Source organism: Triturus cristatus, chromosome 3_1 (genome assembly GCF_964204655.1).
Source record: "Triturus cristatus chromosome 3_1, aTriCri1.1, whole genome shotgun sequence".
In the NCBI taxonomy this organism is placed as follows: Eukaryota; Metazoa; Chordata; class Amphibia; order Caudata; family Salamandridae; genus Triturus; species Triturus cristatus.
Window position 1 is genome coordinate 952,659,849 of NC_140583.1, and position 26,015 is coordinate 952,685,863.

General features: G+C 42.8%; 1 protein-coding gene across 2 annotated transcripts in view; it reads left to right on the forward strand.

Annotated features, from left to right (window-relative positions):
- Positions 1 to 26,015, forward strand: part of CACNB4 (calcium voltage-gated channel auxiliary subunit beta 4) — a 910,181-nt gene that overhangs the window by 713,365 nt on the left and 170,801 nt on the right. For both annotated transcript variants that reach the window (XM_085645539.1, XM_085645540.1), the window contains 3 exons: positions 9,917 to 9,936; positions 10,029 to 10,109; positions 17,597 to 17,655. In XM_085645539.1, the coding sequence (XP_085501665.1) occupies positions 9,917 to 9,936; positions 10,029 to 10,109; positions 17,597 to 17,655 (160 nt within the window). The remainder of the gene's footprint in view (positions 1 to 9,916; positions 9,937 to 10,028; positions 10,110 to 17,596; positions 17,656 to 26,015) is intronic.

Consider the following 26,015-nt stretch of genomic DNA (forward strand, 5'->3'; position numbering starts at 1 on the left):
TGCGCGCCTATAGATATTTATGTGCTTTTAACTGCAATTTTCTCAGGAACTACTGAACAGATTGACACCATATATGCAAAAGGCACATGCCTGACCTGAGGACTACCTCTCTGCCAAATTTCAAGTAATTCTGTTAGGCCGTTCGGGCTGTACCTTCGACTAAAGGTCCTATGGGAAAATGCATGGGAAAAACGCGTTTTGGGACCCCCCTTTTTTCTCAGCCCCCGCTTGACAAATCACCCCGAGACTTTCAGGGTAGGAGCTGAGCGGAGAGCCCCATTAGTTTTGAAAATTTCGCGAGGATTCGTCAACCGGCGCCAAAGTTATTCAAAATAGAATTTTCAGATTTCCTATGGAAACACGGTCCTAACTATAACTATCTACTGGCGACCGCCAGTAGATAATATATATATATATGTGATCAAGGCCCGTGGGAAGGGCTGAAACGCGTCATGGCGACCTCTTACACCGATTAAACTCTTTTGCACCGATTTGTGGTCCGTATCCGTTTGTTTGCCTGAAGGAGTACGCAGTACGAACAGAGCATCTAAATATATATATATATATATATATATACAGGACCATTCAATTGTTTGGTTTCTTTTCGCCAATGCTCTGGCTAATGGAGCTTCCCTGAAGGAGATTATCTTAGTTATGTTGGTATTAATCTTCACAGAGTTGCTGGCAGAGTAACTAACTAAATTATCTAGGGCTCCTAGCAAGTACTCTTAACTCGCAACAAGTCCCAGAGTAAAAAAGAAATTGTTAATCAGTTTATGGTCTTATATATCAATAAGGCAAGAAGCTGGCTAAACTATCTATTAGAAATGCGGGTCTCTAGTTGACAGTGGCTTGCACCCTGTACAAGTAGGGATCCATAGCCTAGTCAGGGTAAGGGAGTTACACACCCAAGATAACCCCTGCATATCCCTTGGCACCAGCAGTCAGGCTTATCTTAGAGGCAATGTGTAAAGCATTTATACATACACACACAGTAACACTGTGAAAACACTACACAAGGACACCAAACCAGTTTAGAAAAATAACCAAAATGTATTCGAATAAAACGACACCAAACCAACAGAAATCCAACATACACAAGTGAAGATATTACTTTAAAAAGGTTCAAAACAGTTCGGTCCATAGTAAACTATGGATGTGTCACTTTGAGCACAAAGTACCTGGGATGCAACAAAATCAAAGACAAAAACAGGCGTGGGAAGGTGAAGCACCGGAAAACCAAAGCGATGCATCGGTTCCTTACTCTCAGAGGAGGTGATGCGTCGGTTCCTTACTGTCAGGGCAGGTGGTGCATCAGTTCCTTACTCTGAGGGGAGGTGATATTTTGGTTTCCGGTTATGTGGCCTCAGTACCTTACTGCTGGTCAACGTAGATGAAGAACTTGGCACAGAGGTGTGATGCGTTGAAAATCCGGATGCGCTGGGTCGATGCGTCAGCAGTGAAACAGGCGCTGCGTCAATTTCTCAGCCGTGTGGCAGGTGATACGTCAATTTCATCAGCCACACAGCAGTGCCTGCATCAAGGTTGGCGTAGGTGCCTCGGACATCAGCGATTCAGTGCTCGGGACTTGGGCTGCGGTGATCTTTCAGCCACACAGCAGGCGATGCATCGATTCTTTGGCCGCACTGCGGTGATGCATTGGTTTTTCAACTGCACACTGTTGCTGCGGCAGGAAAACAGGTACTGAAGGTCGATGTGGAGATTTTCTTCTGTCCTTTGCAGCAAAGTCACCTCCAAGGGCCCAGAACTGGTATTGGTATCAATTGGCAGGTCAGAACTCCCAACAGAGTAGTTCAGGCACTGAACATTAAGTCTTTGATGTCTCTGCGACTTCTTAACAGGTGACAAGCCCACACAAGCCCTTTGAAAACCTTTGGAAGCAGGATATAGAAAGCAAAGCCCAGTCTTTTCACTGCCCAAGACAGAAGCAGCAAGCAGTAGGCCAGCACAACACAGCAATAGGCAAAGTGACAGTTCCCCTCATACAGCTTCTCCAGCTCATCTTCTTGGCAGAATCTGCTCTTAGTCCAGAAGTGTTCTGAAGTTATGGTGTCACAGGTCCAGTACTTATACCAGTTTCTGCCTTTGAAGTAGGCAAACTTCAAAGGAAAGTCTTTGTAGTGCACTGTCTTTCCCTGACCTGGCCCTAGGCACACCACAATGGGGTAGACAGCTTTGTGTGAAGACAGGCACAGCCCTATTCAGGTGTCAGTGACAACTCCTCCCACCACTCTAGCTCAGGAAGACCCAGCAGCCTGGTGATGGGCCATCAGGATATGCAGGGTACACCTCAGCTCCCTTTGTGTGACTGTCAAGAGTGAATGCACAAACAGCCCAACTGTCCCCCTCCCTCAGATGTGGATTCCACAGGTAGGCAGAGCCAAAGAATTGTAAAGCAAGAAAATGCCCACTTTCTAAAAATGGCATTTTCAAACATGCAATTTAAAAACCAACTTCACTAAAAGATGTATCTTTAAATTGTGAGTTCAGGGACCTCAAACTCTAAATCTCTATCTCTTCCCAATTGAAAGTTACACGCGTAAGAGGTTACAAGGGAGCTCCAATGATAACCTTTGGGAGAGATAGTCCTTGCAATAGTGAAAAACGAAATTAGCAGTATTTCACTATCAGGATGTATCAAACACACCAGTACATATCCTACCTTTTAAATACACTGCACCCTGCCCATAGAGCTAACTTGGGTCTAACTTAGGGGTGCCTTACATGTAGTAAAAGGGAAGGTTTGGGCCTGGCAAGTGGATGTGCTTGCCAGGTCGACATGCCAGCTTAAAACTGCCCACACAGACACTGCAGTGGCAGGCCTGAGACATGGTTACAGGGCTACTCATGTGGGTGGCACAATCAGCCCTGCAGGCCCACTAGTAGCATTTGATTTAAAGGCCCTAGGAACACACAGTGCACTTTACTAGGGACTTACCAGTAAATCAAATATGCCAATCATGGATAAGCCAATCACTATTACTTAGACAGAGAGCAAATGCACTTTAGCATTGATCATCAATGGTAAAGTGCCCAGAGTCCTAAAGCCAACAAGAGCAGGTCAGAAAAAATATGAGGAAGAAAGCAAAAAGTTTGGGGATAACCCTGCCAAGGGGACCAGGTCCAACACTATCCTATTCACGACTCATGTCCTTTGTCTTCAGACTCACTTACTTTCGGGAGGCTCCCATCAAAGACATTCAGTCACTAATAATTGATGAACTTTTTGTATCAATTCACACTGAGTCACGAAGTTGCACATTTTGCTATAGCGACCCCAAGGTCTCGATTCAGCTTCTCCCGCACAGGCATTTCGTGGCCACTGGTGTGAGGAACTCACGCATACATCTTGATGAATACATATATCAACTGTGAGGAATTTATTTAATATCGCTTCTTTAAACCTACACACTGACCTAACATGGTTAAGAGCTTGCAGTACTTCTTTCTTGTTTTTGCATCTTAGGGGTTTTCAAAAGAATCGTGCCCTGTAACAGGGAAAACAGAAAGATTTGCCTGTGTGGAAGAAGACTGAGAAATTGTGGGAGCAAGCAGAAGAAGTGAGACAAATTCACAGAATTAGAAAATACCACCTATTTAATCCATCCAGTGGCCACTCTTGTAAATCAAACATGGCGCTAGAAAGGCCTGCTTTGTCAGAAAGTGCTGGCACGCTAATGAGGTTCCCAATGAGAATATCACAGCGGACTTTAGCAATACTATGAAGTATGAGAGACAAGTCATTAGAAACTGAACTCACGCTTTTATGATATTCATGCTTTTTGAAATTTCTGTCTGTATTTGACCATATTTTTTCCCTTTCTGTTAGTATGTATGTACAAGTTTTGTTGCTGAAGGAATAACCTTGCAGCTAATATATACCCACATTTATTTAACCGATAAATGTACACTGAGACCTCGATATTTATATGTTTTTGGTGTGCTAAACTGACATAAACATTAGATGGTAGATTCAATTGAAAGCATAAGCGTTGTGCATTGTAATAGCAACACACATGCACATCCGCCGCTAATTATCTTCATTAGGAAATCATGGTCTTATTCTTCTTTTTTACTAATGATCAATTTGCAAAAAAAGGGTGGCCCATTGTGCACCGGCGTTTTGCGAATGGAATCAGGTATTGCAAACTGACCTATTTATTATTACGTCGGTTTGCAAAATCACCATTGGCATGGGGTTTCAGAAAGACCTGCCTAAATCATATTCATTAGGCAGGTCGCAATTGGTAATCCCCTGTGATTGGCTGCAATCGCAGGGACGGTGGCCTTCATGAGACTGCAGACCACTATCCCTGAGATTGCATTTCAAAACTGGAAACTTTTTTTAAAGCAAACTGCTTCCCTGAAAAAAAGCAATAGCGGCTTGTTCCAACGCTGAGTGGTGATGTGGGGGGGGGGGGGGGATGGGTGAGGTGGAGTACAAAAAGAATAATAATGACAAAATGTTAAAATAACTTATCTGACTGTCTTGCTGCTAAGACGCTCTTCTCCTCCTCATGACCACAGACGGCCAGAATCCCATGCAGCCATTCATGAGAGCAGCCTCAGGATTGGCCCCGGTGCTGAGGATTTGCGCTCGTAGGGTGACTGGGAGCCTGTGACTGCTGTTTCCAACCCATTAATGCAGCTGGGTGGGGGAGAGCTTCAAGGCACATGATGCTTTGGCCGGCCTGAGACGGCCGACAAAACCGTCATGCGCAGTGACAGTAGTGCTGCCCACTACTTTCCCTCCCTGACTGCACCCCCTCCCCACGATGGCCCCGCCCCCAAGACTCGCTCGGGAGAGAAAAACAAAATGATAATAGACCTGGTTTATTATAATTTAATTTTTGTCGCAGCTGGTGGGGGGGACAGTCGATGCTGATCTGTCATAGCGGAGGAACTGCCGCTGCAAAAAAGGTCTCCTGGACCACTGCCTACTGCCTCTGAGGCTGCCACCCCGTGTCCCAAAGTGAAGGGGTCCTAAGGAAACCCTTTCCCCTCTGCAAATCAGTTACCACCTCCTTTGAGAATTCTGTAACTTTTCAATGGTTTTCAACCACAATTGTGAACGCAAACTATTGAAATATACCATACCAAATCGCATTTTGTAAGAAACAATGGGCCTTGTACATGACAAAAAGGGATTGCAATTACAAAATCCTTTTGTATTCGTGGCTCCTAGTCTCTGAATTTAACCGTTTTTAAAAATAAATACAGAGAGGAAAACAGATTGTTTTTTCTGTATTTACATATGCATTCAGTAAAGCAGAACGTTTGAGCCTTTATTATAAAATAAGTATTCCATTTATTGAATAACGGTGTTGTAATGCTGGCACTGGAATCAACATAATTCAACATGGAAATGGTATAAGAAATTTAAAAAATTGAGGAATGATGGCTGAAGATTATTTTCTGAAAGCTTTTGTAAACGCACTTAAACACTTCAATTATGTACATTGTAATGTCAATGGTCATATTACTATAGTGCTAGGAAACGATAGCAAGGAAATGGTTTTAATGTTAATGCTGAGTCAAAGCCACTTTCTTAAAAAGCAGACTCTAGGCATTATCTTGCTGGCGAGCGTGTTTTTAAAACGCTACTTCAGCACTTGTTCTGCAGACTCGGTTCTGGACTTAATTGGATTCCTGAAGTAAATATGCGGAAAGCTGCTACTGGGGAGAGGCGCACGGGGACTAAGGTGCTCTGTGACACCTTCCAGGCTCAGCCCCGATGGATTCTGGGTACACGCCGTCACTGGCGGCCCTCGCGGGGCAGCACGTGCTGCACTCCTTCAAGGCAGGCGCGCCATATAAATCGCCAACTTCTAGGCCGAGGATGGGCTCAGGAAAAGGGGTGCTGGCACATTGTTTTTCGTTCTTATTGTCTCCTCAGACCGGTTTTCCTGCTGGTCACATGCAGTGTTCCGTTAAATACTGTCTTTCAACATGCCAGTTAATGTTAGCCCAATAGCATTGGGATGCGCGCATGTGCATAGGAAGACTATCCCCGGCCACTCACCGAATGCAAAAAACGCACAAAGTCAAGAAATACATTTTATTTGGGATTTCACTGGTCTGCCAAGTGATACCGTGACCCGTGATACCGTCTGCCATTCCTGGCTTTTCAGGAAACAGCAAGATGTACTGTGGGGCTTGTAGTTTTGCGTTTCACACTGTCATTATGGACTTAAAACCCCAGCATGCAAAGTGATGCTGGCTACAGTGCTAGAATTGGCTGCATGTATTTACATTATCTTATGACATCCATTGGTTGATTTCTGTTGGCGGTCGATGTTGGGCACCACCAGCACTTATTTCTGCCCACTGGGGCTCATAGTGTAGACCCCTGAATTCAATCAGACAGCGGAAAGAGCGTGATGAACTAGACAGTGAAGGTGGTGAGTGCAACAGTATGTCATGCTCCGTGCACCATCTGATTGAGTTGCAGACAGCTTTATGTAAAAATTGTTTATCATCAGCACTTATTTGTAACAAATTAAGCACTTGAGCTACTTACCAAATAAGTTTTACCATTTTAAGAAGTCATAAAGTCCATTTCAAAAACTGCTTGCTTCACACAGAAAACCAAAAGTAAACTCTGCACACATATTTGGTGAGAGCTCACTCTTTTCTTTACAGCGTACTTTACCAGTGCTGATCAATGCTAAAGTGTGTATGCCCTTTTCATTTTGTCTTTTGTGTAGTTGAACTTTTTATACCAAGTTTCACAATAAAACAAAAGTGAAGCAGGAGCAACAGCAGCGCGACCCTACAGAACACAAAGAATAGGTACAGGACAGGTGATAGTAGCAGGAGGAACAAAACACGGTTTAAGATTGAAAACAAGAGGGTTGAGCATTGGACTGGTGCCTCTTTTCTGTCGCCATGTTTCAACACTCGAATATTGCCTTAGAGGGGCAGGTATCTTCATCAGTATCTCACATCAAATATTGTGAAACAGCCCCTGATTCATATGGCATGATACACACGTGCATTGAGTATATGCTCTGTTTTTCCATAAGATGGAGAACCAGCAGTGGAAGTACCCTTTCATCATAGATTTGGTACACCTTGGACAGAAATAGTACAAGGTTCCCTCCTTTAGTGTACAGGTACAGTTAGCCAGCTTCAGACCAAGCTTTCTCAGTCACTAGACACATACAAATAGGGCAGCAGCAGTGCAACTTTTTGTTCCACACTGAACAGGTACAGCATGACTGTAGCAAAGCAAGTGCCCCTCTCTTAGAGAATACTGAAAATAAGTTGGGCAACCCAATAGACCCTTGGAGGCTTGGGTAAATCAAATCAAGATAAGGTAAGAGTGCCTACAAGGGATTTTTTTCAACAAAGAAAATCTTTTAGGCTCAAAGAAATACACTTATAAAGCCTTTATTAGTGGCTTCAAGCAAACAAACAAAATTAATTATATTAATTCAAAGCGAGTATATTGACAGAAGAAATGCAAATAATGCAAGACGGGTGTATACTTTAAAAGTACACATGTATGTAGAAAATTCTGTTTACAAATAAGGGTACAAAATACAACTCGCAGGATTGTGTTTGCTGCTTGACCAGGGCTCACATCCCAGCCAATCAGTAACCTAGTTTCTTACAACTCCCCATAACACTGATTACTGTTAGATAGGTAGTCTATAGACCTTGTGGATGGGGGCCTGTATAAGTATGATGGAGGAAAAGCCTCTGTATAGAAAAATCTCTGTATAGCATCTTGAAGTGGCATATTTTCCACTAGGGGTGGGACCCTCGACAGATGAATGTTTGCCACCATGGAACTTCAATCTGGATTTCCAGGTGGATCTTTGTGTTTACTGCACAGTTTCTGAAGTTTCTGTTGGCTTGGATGAATTTAATTTGCCACTTTCGAGGCAGTATTGCTGTCAAACTGTGTAACATCAATCCTGTTTCATTCTACCATGTATCTAGTGTCTGTAGGGTATTCACTATCAATGTGACCTTTTGGCAATTTTTTTTATGTACTCTGGAGTTCACACAGGACAGGGCCCCCCAAATCTGGGAGGTCCCATTGTAGGACCCGCCAGTCACCACAGCCCTAGATGTTGCTTAGGAGTTTCCTCTCCTGTCTGATCTTGTGGATGGCCATGGTCCAAATAAATTGGATCGGTGCTTTTAGAGGCATTGCTTCAGGACGCTTTCCTCTAATTGTTTACCAAACTTAAACTCCTCACCATGTGTCCACAATAAGTCATCAAATGGAGTTAAGACACACTGTGTCCCTATAGTCATATAGAGGGAAGATCCTGTGGCCTTCTATCTGTGCTGTCTCCTCCAGAAGTCCATCCACCGGGAGGAAGGCTAAGCAGGGCATTCCAGTTTATTGCCTACTTGATCTTGTCGCTGGCACCACCTCACCTCTCAGGGTTCTTTGTGTTGGAGCTCAGTGAGTGTCTACTCTGAGCATGCCTCAATATCTCTTTCTCTGAGCAGCCTGACAGGAGACAGCATCTTGAACCACTTGATGGTCGGCTGGGTGGCAATCCATAGTTAAAATTCACTTCATCAGCACTGTTTCCTCTTCCTGGTTAGTCCACTGATTCCAGAGCTGTTCACCCATTGGGAACCAGCATTACATGAGTTCACCAGCGATTCTGCTCCTGATGGCTTGTAGGAACTACCGGCAATTCTTGTGATCGGCAAGTAGCCGCCTATCTTGTGATCGGCAAGCAGCCGCCGTCTTGAATCCCGCGGATGCCCTCCTTACCCCCGGCACCGTATTTTACCCCAATTAACATCGGAAATGGGTTCCAACCATCTCCAATCCAATTAGCTCATACATTGTACTTCCATAACCCCTGGATCCTTCCTCCCCCACACTCGCCATTCAGGCAGCGTAATTTCAGGCTTGCTAAACACTCTTGTCCTGATGATGATCTATGTATCTAGTTATAGATCGAAACATCGTCGACTCTTTAAACAGCATGCACGTTAAACTCATTTGTTAAAGCAAGTGTATTACTGTTTACTTCTAAAAAGCTTGCCCCCACTATTTTGCATTGGCGAAAAGCTCTTTTGTTTTGCCTGGAAAAATGTGTGTTTATTTGTGAATGTCTTTATGTTTTGTTCTTGAAGGATACAGGACTGTGTCCCACTCAATTTCGTTCTGATTTATCGCAAAAAATCGCTTTTGAATTTATTAAATCCAAATGTCCGGCTGGACATCTTAATTCAATATAGTACTGATTCTGGTCTATACTCATTGTTTTTTGACTTATAATTGTTTGAAGGACCAATTGTTTTTCACAACCATCCTCCCTTCAAGATCATGTCTCTCCTTATCCTAAAGTGCCTTCCTGGCATGTTAGAACTTCAAATCGTGGATCTCAGTAGAATTATGTAGCATTATCAGCATTGTTGATTATGCCTTGCTGCAGTAAATCTGTTATTGCGCGGATTATACTTTCTAACATTTCCAACCCCTATTGTGGCTATTACCGTTCCTGTGGTTCGCTCTCCTTAATAGGACATACCATCCACAAGGTGCGGTCAACATCTTACACACGTTACATTGAGACTGCAAAGTATTAGATGCAAAACTAACTCAGGATTCCTTGGTATGCATTGAGAGATGTATACATACCTTCCAGCAAGAAACCCTATCATGTCATAAATAAGGGACAGAATAGTCTATTTAGTGATACCAAATCTGGTATATCTGTGTGACAGGATAGCCATCACAGGTGAGATGCATACAAAATGTCTTAACAAAATTTGAAGTTATTACAAAAAAACATTCTTGTCAAGAAATGTGTTAATCGATATCCTTAAAATAGAATGTACATGTTTCTTCAGGAGACTGTTTACCTTTAAAAAAAAATTGTTTCTTACAAGTTTTTTTTCTTGTTTCCTTTTTTAGCTAAACAGAAGCAGAAAGTGGTGAGTGCCACCTTCACGCATCTTTCTATAACTCTGGGCAATTTGCAGATTTGTGATCCTAATTTTGGCACTGTTGGCCTTCCTTCTTTCAGACGGAACACATTCCTCCCTATGACGTTGTGCCGTCCATGCGGCCGGTGGTGCTGGTTGGTCCATCGCTTAAAGGCTATGAGGTACGAAAACACACTTATTGTCTTTAAAATCTCTATAAAAAAACATGCAAGTCTACGTCAGGAAGGAAAGCATTCAGTGGTAAGTGTAAGTGCAGCCAGACCTCTGTGGACAGTGTTTCATTTCAGCTTTACAAAGATAGAAACATGTTGGTGCACGGTGCCTTTTTAGTGGGGACGTCTGTGTGTAGCCTCTGCATGTCTTCAGTGTGCATACTCACGGCAAGTGCCACCTGACTTTACTTTTAATATGCATGATATTATATTTTTGCCTTTAAAAATAATATCAGATTGACTCAAACTTTAATCGGTGTATGCACATTTGTGGACTCATTTTGTGGGCTGTGCAAAAGTTGCCCAGGGAAATAGCGTTAGACCTGGCATCACATCAGCTTTGTAATGGGACATACCATGTTGGAAAAATCTCTGTGACTGGTTTTAGTGCACGGTGCTCAGCTTGATGCACTGTTTTCAGCATGCAGGCTCTCATCACGAGTAGCTCGGAATTATACCCTTCATTCTCCTCCACCAGAATTGCCATTACGCAGGGTCCCAGTATTTCCAAGATGGATAAGTAACATACGTTACAAGTTTTGGGGAATAACATGTGGGGGGTGGATTTATCATGCTGTGCCCTGCCTGTTTTGCCCCAGTATTTCACCTTGTGACTGCGCCTGCTTATAGCAGGCGGAATCAACCGTGGATAAAACACCCTGGAGCGTCGGTTTTCCAGCAAACTTTACAATGCTGAACATCTGTTTTTCAGTGACCACGCCTTTTACGTTGCTGCTTCAAAATGGTGGAATTACCACTATCTATCCATGCAAAATCTTCTTCTTGTGCTTCAGACAGCAACTGAAAACGTTTCTGATTCCATTATAATCCTGCAGCTTCAATGAAATCAATTATAGTTATCAGAAAGCCTGAATTAGAGTTTATCATCAGGATGAACCCTGGGCAGCCAACTACGCTACGCTTGCGTAGTTTGTGCTAATTCGTGCTAAGCGAATTGCACGTAACACAGTGCAAAACGCGTAGCGTAGTTGGCATTTTTTGCTCGCTCGCGGTCCTCAACTTCAAGTTGGCGACCGCGAGCGAGCAAAATGACATCCCGGCGAGACTTTTTCCTCATTCGCGATCAGCAACATCAAGTTGGCGATCGCGAGCATGGAAAATAAACCTCCTGGCAAGATTCTCAACGCAGGAAGGTCAGGTTTCTCATTGCGAGTGGTCGCGTATGCTCGCGACCGCTCGCGATGAAAAATTACCAGTCCGCGTTGAGAAAGCTGCCGCTCGAGTAAAAATCTACTCGAGCGGAAGAAAACGACAGCTCGCACTGTTCGAGATGCCGTTTTCAATGATTGCACAGTGCGGACAAGCATCCGGCATTGTGCAATCATCCCGAACAGCGCACTACGCAGTTCGCGTAGCGCTACGCGTATCTCGCGTAGTGCAAAGTGCACTTTGCATAGCACGCGTAGTGCTACTACGCAAACTACGCCCAGGGTTAGTCAGGATATACCATTGCAAACATGACACAGTACCCTGTCTGCCAAACCTCCGCCCGCCTGTCTTATTTAGAGTCGGAGGACCGTTAGTATTCCATCAGCTTATCCCCCATCGGCTTCATCGATGGAATACTTCTTCCCAAGGCTGTCAGAGGAAGGATTTTACACCTTCGTCTCTATTTAGAGTAGATGGTGTAGAGTCTTTTTTTCCAGTCCATCACCACCAGGAAAAACCTGGCGATAAGTGAAAAAAAACAATAATGATCATGACAGACTGCTTTTGGTTTTCGAAAACAAACTCCTGCATTGGGAGTTTGTTTTTGAAAAACAATACTTTTGAAAAGTTTGACCGCCGGCCGTCATGGATGACCGCACCATCCATCAAACTTTTCCTACATTGACAGGAATTGTCATGAGAGCAGATCCTGTCAATGTAGAGAGTCCTCTGCTGGGCCTGTGGACAGTTCTAAATTAGGCAGGCAGAGTTTCCTCGGGATAGCGGAAGTGTTGTCCTCTACCATCCCGACAAAGTAAACTCTGTCCTCCAAACACTAAATCCGGCCCTTAGTTCCAAGAATCCTCGGTGTACAAGCATTTAATAAATACTCAAAACATAATATGTAGAATTATAGGTGGGTAACAGTGAAAAATGGAGATGTTTTTCACAGAGAGGTTCTGTGTGAAATTAAATAGACAACGAAAAAAAAGCTTACGTTGTGTATGATGCCCCCTCAGAACCCTGAGGTGAAAAACATCCTCGTTATTCACAGTTTAGTCATCTATAATTTTATGCTATGTATGGTCCCCAAAATCACCTGGCCCTGCTTTCAGCTGCTATGCAGGGGCAGAGGAGCAACGGAGAAGCCATACATAACCTGGCCTCTCCTTTCTGTCTCAAATGGGAAAGAAAACAAATACCTGCTGCCTGCCACCCACCTTCCTTGGTGCCTTCCTCCTCGCTCCTGAAGCTGTGCCCTCTACACTCTATCGGAGCAGTGAGCAGCGCGCACTGACAGGCTGTCAGAGAGTCTTGTCAGAGCAGTCTGGAATTCCTTTATATAGCATCTGGTGTTCATGCTAGTGGCACTCAGTGATACATAACATGTTATTCATGGATGTCTTAGAGCGCCAAAGTTCTCAGCAGTTATCTTCACTTACGCCTGCTATTTACAGCGAGTTAGGGTTATTGCCATTAGGACTAGTAAGTGGTTCTTGATGCTCAGCTGATCCCTTTATGAGACTGAGACATTGGCAGGCAAAGGTTTTGCAGATCAAAGGGTGCTATACCCCAGGGGTAGGCTCTGTGGGTCTGAGAAAGTTACAAGTTTTGTTTATGGTTCTTGAAACTTCAGCAAACTATTATTTTGAGAGTGGACATCTCCCAGTGTTAAAAAGTGTGTGAGGAGACCTCTTTGTCAGGAAGAAGGCCAAAATGGAGCAACTGCCTCATATGGTACACAGTCTATTGGTGGAGGGAATAGAGGGCCTCTTGACCACAAGCTTGGCCAGTACAGGTAAGAACGATGGGGCGGTGGAACAGGGTGGGGGAGGGGCGGGCAAGGTACAGGTTGGGAAGTTGACAGACGACGGGATAGGTAGAATTAAATTTAAAAAAATATAAACCCACTTATATTGTACTCGGCTAGTGCAAGGTAAGTGTTTTTATTTATTGTTTTATTTAATTTTACCCATCCCGTTGCCTGTCGACTTCTCCCACCCCCACCCCGCCTCACCGCTCTAACCTGTGCCGGCGCGCCTGCTAGACCTAGGTCTGAGCAACTCCTCCAGTTATCTTCTGTCGAAACGGGGAATTCATCTTTCTAAAATGTCTTACAGAATAGGTCTATATTATGGAGCGACACAAAATGATAAAAGTTGTATGAGTGGGCTAACACTTTAGGTACTTTTGCCCACATGGATAATTTTGCGCAGATTGATCTGAAGTGAAGCCAGCGAGATTCCTAAAAAATATGGACAGTGAACTTGATATAAAAGTATATTACTTGATATCTGGTGCTTTGTGTACAATGGATACACATTGCTGTCAACATTTTAATTAGCGTTCTAGAATTATTCACCGGGGGGGGTGGGGGGGGGAAGAATGTTTTAAGTTTGTATGCTTGTTGAATAATGATTTATTTTGTAGAGTTTCATGTCATCTATAAAAATAAAATCCTTTAAAAGAAGTTGTACTTCAGTGCAGCCGCGGTCCGTGCATGTAACAGCGGTGAGGCCATGTCAGGTGGTGGGGGGGGGGGGGATGGATTTCGAGGGCCGTTGCCGAGGGAAAATTAAATAAATATTAAATTTTTACTTGGCATCGTCCCCTTGAAATTCCCCCCCACGCGACCCCAACGCTGGTACCTGCACGGACCACGGCTGCTTCAGTGCCTTCAGGTGACTGATGGTTCATGTAATAGACACCACTAAGTACATAGAGGGATATAGTCACCGTGCGCCCCACCATGGGCCCTAAAAGGAGGTGCTGAGGATATGCCACCTTAGAGATGCCAGCCCCATGACAGCTGGCAATCCTTGGGGGAATAGCAGACAAGAAAGGTGTGAACCCTAAGCAGTTCTGTTCCAATATGCACTGAAGTGTCACAGTTAATCACCAGCTCATGCTCAGTATAACAGCCACCAAAGTATTATTCAATCCTAGGTATTCCTTAAAAGAAAAATCGTTTAGGCAGTAAACATATGAAGAAAAAATATTTACAACAATACCTACTTAAAATTGATTAGTGGTGTGATTGCTTCTTTCACATCAAGCCAGAAGTGGTAAGTATGTACCCTGTATGGAGACAGGTCAGTGCTCGAAGGAGTGTGGACTTAACAAAAACTAAAGCTGATGTAGTGTTATCTCCAGGATGAGATGTGTGATCTTTTGCACATGGGTGGTTGAAGAAGAAAGAACCTGGACAGCATGGATCTAAGGAGGTGATTGGAACTATGGCCAGGACCCACCCCAAAGTTGTCTAGTCCTCCTTAGAATTGCACCCCGACGCACTTAAGGGAGTGGATGAGTCCGTGGCTGCTGCTGGGGGTGACTTCCTGCCACATCATCTGCCGCTGTCATGTCTGCCCTTTAGGGGTTCTAGTTTATCTGCCGGCATGCATTAGAGTGCGTACTGTGAAGCTCCCTTTGGGGAGGCTTAATATTCTCTTCCCTTGCTGAGTGACCCTCCTTCCCCTTTTCCTTTGCCTCCCCCCCCCCCTATTTAGCAATGTAAGCGACAGTGCAGTAAATGCAAATATCATTTGGTGAATATGTGGTATTGGACATCTTGTGAATGTAATTGACTGTATACTGCTCGCTTATGATTTGTCTAAAAATGTCAATAAAAAATGCAAAAAAAGCTTTGTCCAGGACCATATTTCCGGGACGGTTCTCATTCAATGCTGGAACTCCCACAGTTAAAGCAAACTCCAATGAATATACAATATTAATCATTCCAGCGTTGTAGAAATAATCCCAAACCGAGCTCTATTTACAATTCTTCTTGCGTGCTTGTGTAGGGAAGCTGTCAACAAACAAGGGGGCTTATTTACAAGCCCCTTGCGCAACCGTTGCGCCACTTTTTATGTGATAAAAAGTGAAGCACCCGCGGCGCAGGGGGCTTGTAAATTAGCACCAGGATCTTCAGACCACTGACACAATGCTTCTCTCGCTGCCCCCTTCATTAAAAGGAGGAAGTCAAAGATTCTCACAGCATGCAAGGTCCTCCTCTCAGTTTGAGCCGAAGACAACCCTTTCTAGGAGTCCGCAGCCATGCTGTCCTGGCAAACCTTTTAAAATATGAAAAAGCATCTAAAAGCAGTCCCTATCTGGTCCTAAATTATCATAAAATAATAGCACTAATAATTGTGATACGAAAAAGGAGAACAAAAAGGAGAATTCTCTGCTTTCAAGCCTTGTTTCTTCTTATGTTAGACAATACAATAAGGCTGGATGTTCTGAAATATATACTTTTCCAAGTTTTTCCTGAGATTGTATGCCAACAGATGCTTGATAGCATCAGCTGAAGTTCCGTAACCAAATAACACAGGAGCCGCCCTGAGACCTAAGGTGGACAAGTGGGCTTGTATATATAACACCAATGCCTATCAAGGTATAATTTCCGGAAAAAACATGGATAAAGATTTCATTTAGTAATTGGTTTTCCACAAGAGGCCTAAGAAATGATCAGCCTAACTGCTGATGCCACAGAGAAAATCTTGGATAACCAGGTGGGTCGCCATTTCATAGAGGCCAAGTCCCCATGTTTTTTGTTTATAGTCAAGGTTCTGTCCTATAAACAGTAGTGGCTTGCATGTTGTGCAACAACAGTGTTGGAAGGGGGTACAGAATGTGACTTCTCACCATCAGTAGACTCTAGCTGGCTTTTAAAGCTCCCGACAGAGACTGTATGCACTTCACGATCTTCCACCAGTTGGAATGGGGATCTAAATCAGGGTTCTCCAAAGTCAATCCTGGAAGGCCGGATCCATGCTAAATTTTTAAGGTAACTATACTTATCTAAATGTGGATATGCTAAAAATCTGGCATGGATCCTGCCCTCCAGGACTGACTTGGGAGAACCCTGATCTAGATGGCCCGACCACTGCTCCGTTTGGGCTCACCTTATTCTGTCGAGCAGGGCTATACTTAGTATTAATTTTGGGCCGGACAATCTGCCTAGTTGAAGTCTGAGGGTTCTGCGCCTGAGATGGACAGTCATAGGTTGTGATTCCCAAGGAGTGTGTTTCCTATCCTATCCCAATTTCTCAGTAACATTCCCACCTGCCCCCCCTTACCATCACGTTGTAAATCCTAGTGGTGAATCTCGTAACATGTCCACATACTCCTGGAGGACACAACACCTTGCCTTGTGTATGGGTCTGTAATCTGTATTCGCTCGTGCAAGTGATTTTTTTAAAAATAATACCTCAAGTAGTGATACACATTCACTGCACAATCAAAATGAATAAAGTGCATTAACTAACTTGCAGTGTTCTACACGTCACTAGATGTAATGTCAGCTACTACACTATACATTTTTACTACTAGTAAACACACGAAAAGATCAGTATTGGACGAACACAATTATTTTTTAAATGTTGCAAAGGGATCTAAATGGCCAAGTCAAATAAGTGCCTTCGTACTATCTCACGAAGGATGTGTTTTGATAACATCTATACGTGATTTATGTTCGCCCAATAAAAGGTACTGTTACTTCTTATAAAACTCATTTCCTCCTGAACCAAGATGTGGTGAAGCATTTTGGCAAAAAAAGTCAAATAAAGAGTGTCAACAATGCAAACTGACCAATCGAATTTGATGCCCTATTGGGACGCAGAAAAGGTATACATCAAAGGTTCTAAAGTTTGAATATGGCTATATGCAATAATTATGTGTGAATTACGTCAAGGATGCAACATTGTCTTGCTGAAACTTTTGAAGCATGGGAATTGAATGGTGTGTGATCATTGATCTTGTACAGACATTGGGGGGTATCCAAGAACCAGAAGTAGTTCTGGGTGTTGGAGCGGGTGATTAAACTGAAGTAAAATCTACAACTAACTTCTTTCCACAGGGGATGCAGGATCTATGAGCTGAGCTATTAAATGGTTAATCTTCATGGATTAATGGTGGAGGATAGGGTCTGTGATGCTACAGAGAGCTGTGATGTTCTTCACGCGTGTCACATTTCAGCGGACCGCCAGAGGCTGGCGCACCTCAAAGTGTGAACTAGAAAACTTGCAAAGAATTCTCGTAGGGTGTTGATTGAGTCTTTCCAAATGCAATTAAAATGCTGTAGCCAAAAATGGCAACACACAAATTAGGCGACATGGCAACGCATTCTAATGAACCCTGTCCACGTGACGGCAAATGAATGATGATGAGTGATGTATATCGTCTGGCCTTTGCTTCTTTTCTTACCTGTCACTTCTTTCTCTCCATCGATGTTCTTCCTTTCGATCTTCCTCACTTCTGGGAAGGTGACAGACATGATGCAGAAAGCCCTTTTTGACTTCCTGAAGCACAGGTTTGATGGGAGGTGAGAAACGTGGGAATTTGCATTTGGGGGAGGGTCGGAGGGTTGTTGGTGTCTGTTGAGATCTGGAAAGAGGTGCATAACTTCTGAGAACAGGATTTTCTTCACTGCAGAGATGCAAGCACCAGGTGCTCTCATCTTGCCCCTCTTTCTCGGTTGGGGGCAGTCCTCGGTGCAAACTGTGCACGTGGTACAGATCAATAGCACAGGTATCGGCTATTATTCACAAGTGCACAATATGCATGGCATTCTAACATATGCACCTCAGAACAGGGCAACAAACTAATAGCGAATGACTGTTACCTGATCTGTAGTGTACAAGTTTGGAATGCGCACTATTTCCCCATAAGATGTCCTCCAGATTTTACCCAGCGGATGTCATGCTAGGAAAGGCTGCGCAGTTTGCATTTAGACAACGCATATATGTATATGTACTCACAAACACATATTCACACACACTCATTTTTTTGGACCTATTATTAGATTTTAAAGATAGTCCCATTGCCATTTCCTGTTTCTCTCTCTTTTTCTTTCTTTTTTTCTATTAAGACCTCATTGTTCTTGTCTTTGTTTTCCTTCTGTGCTCTTCTTTTTCTCCCAATCCAGTTTTACCCTGTGCTTCGATATTACTGTACCTTATGCCAGTAAGGAAAAAATGAGGTGGTTTAAACATATGTGGTTCAAGTTCTAAGAAGCAAAAAACAGGGATTTTAAAGCCGCCCAGTAGAGTTTCTCAGGCCATCCTAAGACAGAGAAGGTACACTTCATAGGCTAAGTGTATCTTCACATTCCCTGAATTACCAAAACCTGTACCCTGTCTATCGTTGCTTCAGTTTGTCGCCGCTGTTTATGGTACTGCTAATTGGACTCTGGTTCTCCATTTAATCTGGTTCTCATGCTCCCACTGTTTGTGTCCACAGACACACCTAAGTATAATAGCTCTGATTTAGACCGTTATAATACTCCGTCACAAATGTGATGGATATCCCGTCCACCTTATTACAAATACCATAGGACATAATGCACTTGTAACACGGTAGACAGGATTTTCTTCACGTTTGTGGCGAGTATCCTATCCGACAAGCTCTAAAGCATGCCCAAGATTTCTCTCACAATTGCATGACTGCAGGTAGAATAGTATGTTATCATATTGTATTATACAGTAAACAAGGGTAAAGTGGGTGTGTTTGGCACCCAGTCCCCCAGGGGCACTTTTGAGATACTACTTTTGATTTTTGGCTGTGCTTTTAGGGAGAGCATAATTAGAAAGTAAATTTAATGGGGAACCAAATTTGTTATAACAGAATATATTTAAGTGAGAGTGTCTCTTTGGTCCTAGTGGGTTACCCCTACTGTTGCATTGTGTTACCAAATTGGAAAATGTTGTCTTTTAGATGTCCCAACGAACGTTCTTAGTTTCAGCCCACAAGCGGAAAAAGAAAATCTCTATGAAACTGGTTGTGCCGTCTGGCAAATTAGTTTCTCAACATGTTCAAATACTGGCCACTGTGCAGGCTGAAGACGTGTGGCATGCAGATACAAACTGCACTGAAACAAATGAAAACAGAGAAAGTAAATTACGAAAAATATCAAAATTAAGGGCAAAGATGGCTTCATATTTGGGAGAGGGACACACAGTTCTTGCAGTAAAAGTCTGGTTTTCTGAGTCTCTTGTTTTTCAAAGATAATACTAGACGGATGCATAGGTATCATTTTGAGTTGGCAAGGGTGCAATAATGAACTCCATGTACTCAGGTAGTGCCTATGCCTCTACATGCTAGCCCTGAAGCACATAGGTTTCAGTTGAGCAGAGCCCAGAGAACCTATCCCTAACAGGGTTGTAGATATGGACCCTTTGGTGCACCACCCCCTCAAATAGAAAGTAGCAAGGAGCAGGGAGTTAATGGGAAACTCCTTTATATACAGACTGACGCCAAGGGCATCACTTAAAACTCATTATATAGTCCCCCTTATACCCTCCAAGATATTTATGAAAACATAGGGCCTTGTCCATCCTCAAGACCTACACCATTGTTTGTAAAGCCCATTTGCCAGCTATGGGGCTACCCCCAACCCTATTATTCGGGTCAAGTGAAGTCAATGCACAAACAAACTTCTCAATAGTGCTAGGCAAACATATCTGTTAAATATTGGGACTTCTAAAAAAAAATGGGTTTGAACAGCTCAGACATTTAGCTTCTTCTACTTTTCCTTACTTATGGGTGCGATAAATGCTAACACAGAACTAAACTTTTGGTTTGCCCAGGTAAAGGAGGTGGGGGGGGGGGGGGGGCACTGGTAGACAATAGTTCACAAATTATCAGAACATATCCTTCGATGAGAATCGCTCAAAGCATTTCCACAGAGCGTGTGCATTTTTTCAATTGAGTGAAAATACCTTCAATAAAAAAAATGCGCCTCATGGAAGAAAATGTGTGTAAAGAACCAATAACAATAGAGTATAAGACTATAAAAGTCAAAGAAAGACTATGACACTTTTCTGCCTGTGCACATAGATTTTCCAACTCAGAAGAAAAGATTATCCTTGAAAGTAGAAATGAGCATATATAAAAATGTCCATGCATGTTTTTGTGTAGCTAACTTACTCTATAAACAGGTTCTGGGATACATTGCTTTTTGAGCGTGGTACTTAAACGTCATGGCTCTCAGGTATCCTCAGCGGGATCATTTAAAAAAAAATATATTCGTAGTGAGGCTGATCTCAATGGTCGATGTAATCACAGAACAGGTGTATTCTCAAGTGGTATAAATATGTCACCCATCTTGTCTTTTGATTCACGATGAAAGCTGAATTGAGCACTGGCACTTGAGCGCTTACTGCCTTCTCATTTATTCAAAGGCGTTTCTTTGTTCATAATTCATAGAATTTGCCTAATGTTATCTGGGCATGGAACTGGTTCCGAAATACGAAAAACTCACATTTTGCATACAGGCACAATGTATGAATTGGCAGCTTGCACACTCGAAAGATGTCATCGATAAATAATCATCTGGTTTTGGCTGTACATCGAAAACACCACCAAATAATTTTAACAATATCCCATTTTATATCAGAGGTGATAATGATATTAAATATGTGGCCTTCATTAACTATTATTTATTTATTATTATTTATTATAAATGACATATACTTTAACAACTGGTTCAATTTTTCACTGGCAGAACATTTCAATCTTTGGCAAACACTACGAAACGAATCCTGTCAAAATCGATTTTATGCCATGTTGTATTTTGTGTTAATTTGCAAACTGGACATTCACAAGATTGACTTTTTTTGGTTTAAGACACACGAGTATACTTCTAGGCACTTGTATTGTGTTTCATGAATTAAATATATGACCGCCCCTTGGGGTTTCTTGGTTTTGGGTCATCATCTTGTATGCTTCTCAAAACGAATTTCCCAAATGTTTGTGGACTAGGCTGCGGCCTGAGGATTTCAAGGGTTCTTCTTTCTGAGTAGCCTCAGATGGACTTCAAATTGAATCTTCTGATTCAGGTTTCTTCCCTGGATCCGGGGGATCATGTGGGAAGGGGACCCTAGAAGTAGTCTTAGAAATCCCTTCTCAATTGGCATCTATCATTTCTGGTAAAATAGCCTGCTGAGATCCTGCTCAACTTTATTATTCTTCCACTGCTCAGGGAAAGTTATCGTTTGTCTTTTCGCCTTTTTCAGTCTTGACCATCAGGTGATTGATCTGAAACATAATTATTTAATGTTTCTCAATCTGTCTTCTATTCTTTTCATATCCTTTTCTAACCTGCTAGACAATGCCGCAAGTCATGGTACTCATTTTCTCCCCATGCCTTAGGATGGACAAAGGGCATCAAAAACAAGATGATGGATGGAATGCTTGAATTAATCTCAGCCCTTTTTTTCCCACTATGCCATCTCAGTTTTGACCCAGCCGAATGCAAATCAGTCTTGACCCTGCTCCATTGGGAATAATCGTGCCCAAACTTCCAGGCTGGTCCTCCCTGATCCAGAATACAAGCAAGCCTGGAACGGTTTTGCCTTTATTAGGGCTCATCAGCCAGGCATAGTTTGGTGTAGACGCACAGTGAGCACAGGGCCCACATCTGTGAATACCTGTCACACTTTGGGCATCAAAATCAAGGTGAGGGCTACAATGCTTGAATTAATCTCAGCCCCTGGCAATTGCTCAGGCTGCATCCGAATCAGTCATTTCTTTGCCCTCCATGCCATCTCAGTTTGGATCCAGCCAAATCAAATTAGTCTCAACCGCGCTCGTTTGGGAACACTCCAGCCTGAATTGCCAAGCCAGTTCCTCCCTGAACAGGAACACAAGCAACCCAGGACCGGGTTTGCACTTATTATCACTCATTAGCCAAGTATAGCATAGTTCCAGAGGCACAGTGAACCCGGGAGCTATGTCTGGGGATGCCCGTCACACTTAGGACATCGAAAACAAGGTGATGGATGAAGTGCTTGAATTAATCTCAGCCACAGGCAATCACTTGAGCCCACCTCCCAATCCACTGTTTTTCACCCACCAGGCCATCTCAGTTTGGATTCAGCCATGTGCATATCAGTCTTGACCCTGCTCTAATGGGAACAGTCCAGACCAGATCCTCCCTGAACTGGAAAACAAACAACCCAGAACCTTTTTTCCCTTATTAGGGCTTATCAGCCATGTATTGTTTTGTTCCAGAGGTGTAGTGAGAGCAGGATCCACCTCATCACATATAGAGCATCAAAATGAAGGTGGTAGTTGGAATGCTTGAATTAAACACAGACACTGGCAATTGCCCAGTGCCGCATCCCAATTCATTGTTTTTCACCTACCATGCCATGTCAATTTGGAACCAGCAATATGCAGATCAGTCTGGACCCAGCTCTAATGGGAACAGTCCAGCTCAAACTTCCAGGCCAGGTCCTCCCTGAACTAGAACACAAGCAACCAGGGCCAGACTGGGAACCAAAACTGGCCCAGGAATACTGCTCGGCCAGCCCCCAGGAGGGGATGTGGCCGAGCAGTTTCCTACGGCCGTTTTCGGCTGATTTTGTTACAGGGGGCGAAAATTGCCAGCCCCCGGTAACAAAAACGGCCCCCAGGGGGCCCAAAACCGGCCCCCACCCCAGCAGCCTACCAGGGAAATACCCGGTGCCCGCTACGGCCAGTCCGGCCCTGCAAGCAACCCAGGATCGGTTTGGTCCTTACTGCATATAGGTGGATCCAAACTAAGATGTCATGATGTACAAACTCACAATGGCCTGGGATCCAGCCTGAGTAATTACCAGTGGCTGATATTAATTCCAGCGTTCCATCCATCACCTTTTTGTATACTTCAGTATGTCACTCAAAGTGGGATGGTATGCTCAGACATGGATCCTGTGCACGGTGTGTCACTGGAAACAAGCTATACTTGACTGAATAGCTTTAACAAGCCCTCGCTGCGATGAAACTGATCCTGGGTTGCTTCTGTTTGGATTTAGGGAAGACCTCACCTGGCAGTTCGGGCTGAATTGCTCCTAGTGGAGCAGGGCAAGACTGATTTGCACATGGCTTGGTTCCAAACTGAGATTTCCTGGTGTGCAAAGTAATGATGGACTGGGATGCGGCTCGAGTAATTACCAGCGGCTTAGATTAATTCAAACATTTCATCTATCATTTTTTGTATACTTTAGTATGACGCCCTAAGTGCGACAGGTAACTATCTTCATCGAGGCTTGGCTTTGCCACCCCCAAATTGCTTATGTAGACTGATGCTGACATAGCTCAGGAGATATCGTTGACTTCTTCAGTTGCCTTCACTCAGAGCACACATATGTCAGATTTTGGCAACAGCATCCAGAGCTCCCCATCACAACGTCCAATGCTTCAAGCATATTCAGAAATTGAGTGCCTTCCATGTGGTGGCCACTGTTTTCCTTGCGTCCAGTGGGTACTCTTCATTTTTAGACCTACAGTGTAAAGAACATTTTACATGTCCAACTTTCTTTGGAGTCTCTCTTAAGGGTATATAAATGATAACATTCAACATGAACAACTTTATTGCCCCATGCATGCATATCATTGCCAAAATAGTATACATGTATCTCTTTCATCAACTTGACTCTACTTCGAGACCAATTCAGCAGCCAGTTGTGTCACTATAGGTTCTTGCAATAGGTTTGCTCAGGAGATTCAGGTATTACTGTCCACAGCTGCTTCGTGTTATTTTATCTTTTTACTCCTCCCCATCTCTAGAAGGCTAAAGCCATACGTCTAATGAATTGAAAGAGCTATGCCCTGTAGGACGAACAGCACATAGAATTAATCCCAAGATTTAGCCTCTGCGTGGCAAATATCTTGGATCATAGAGAGCAGGTGATGACACGTTGGTCTGTAGTTGATCCCCTGTGAATCTTTAATTTCCATTAACATAGAGTCACCCATGGATGGCTTTTCATACATTTTGAGGAATTTGCTAACATACCACTTGTCCAAGTCTTGTGTGTGGTATCAAGCACCATGAACGTGGCAGTATCACGTATTTCGTTGCATTCAGAATGAAGTAGGAATTTCCCTGCATTTTCTTCTGCAAAAGAGTGGGGCTGCTAACGCCTGCAATTGACCGTGAGGACTTGGAGATGTCATTTTTCTAAGACACTTTTTTACTCTCCTTTGTGTTTGTTTTCCTTCTTTAGATTTTAGTGTGTACCAAATCTATGTTCATCAATGCTCTGCTAACCCTTTTTGGATTGGATCCTTATTTTTGCCCCTTGAATGGCTGGCACTCTCCTAGCCTAGATACTTAACTAATTATTCCTTGTGAGGCGCAGACTTGCTTTATTCTTCAACCAAGCTTAATGTAGTCTAGACTGGGCCATTGACACTAGTTTCAGGAGTCATGACCTGAGAACAGCTGAATGACCAGTCAATGCAAGTACGGGAAATCTAATGGGCACAAGGCCACCTTTCTTTAAACAATCAAATTGAAGGAATATATCTTAAGAATAGAGTTATTTCGCCAAATCAACTTAGGGTTGCCCTTTATTATAGTGAAACAACAAAACAATACAGAAGTAACTATAAAATTAAGAATTACAAAATAACATATGCTCGAACAAGCAGTCATTCCAGTCTAAATGTGAAATGATGTGGAAATGTAAGACATTATAGATATTAAATGATCCATTATTGAGCTATGCAACAAGTATATGGACATGATCGATAGCAACCTGCGTTTACAAATGCAATGCAGACTTGCCCACAACTTCTTAAAATACTATATCTATGTGCCTCCAATGAGTGCCAGACGGACTTAGTAGATGCTGATGATGAGATACCAGACGATGCCAGGATCACTGGGAAGATGATCATGCAAATTTGGGAAGATAAATTCTGTCAGCAGAGCACTGAATAATAAGTAGGCTTCAGAGGAGAGCAGGACAAGGGCAGCATTTGATACAGTGTTTTTACGCAATTAGCACCCGTCTTGTCAGTGGTACGTAAATAAACACGCTGAAACCAAGGAATGTCTGAAGTCAGTTAGCAGGCAATTACAACAGTATTTTTAAAATCATAAAAAAATAGCGAGATGTGACTAAAGTAAATCCTTCTCGTCACGGAGTACAAATATTAACATTATTTCAACAGATAAACGCATAGAAATAGCTGAAATCGTACAATCATATAGTTTTATTCAACTATATAATGCAAACTATAAGCATGTATCAGTACAGTAAATGCACAGGAGCTAATATTAACTATACAATAAACAAAAAAAAATGGAGAAAAAAATCACTATGCACATCATTCCATAGCAACATTAGTACCATTGTTTGCTTTCCTACTAAAATACAATACTTTGAGGCATTCTTTCAAATGTACATACATGCATACAGATATACACTACATCTGTTAAAAAGATTAGACAGGATTACTTTAGCTCAGCAAATATCCTCAGGGTGATCACAAGATTGACGTGTTTTACCTAAAAACCTTAGGTGGAGGAAAACCTCAAGCTCAGCATGGCATAACCAAAGGAATATTGCATTTTTAGGAACACATTGCCATATTCCAGGTATTACATAAAACTGAGACTGGCTCAATTGTAACAACATTAACAGAATTTTCATTTCAGATCATGGCATAGATCATCAATTTTCCCGCAAATTATCTTGTGTACATAGCACCTTTATATACATATGTTCTTAAACTGTTACCTTGATATATTTATGCTTTTGGGACACATTCAAAGCTGATTCAAAGTTTATACTATAAATGCACATCTATGTGTGATGTGGATGAGAGGGATTAAAGTATTGAGTAATAAAACAAATGTACTGTCTGTATCAGAGACAGCTAACATATTAACTCGATCACATCTTCCAAAAC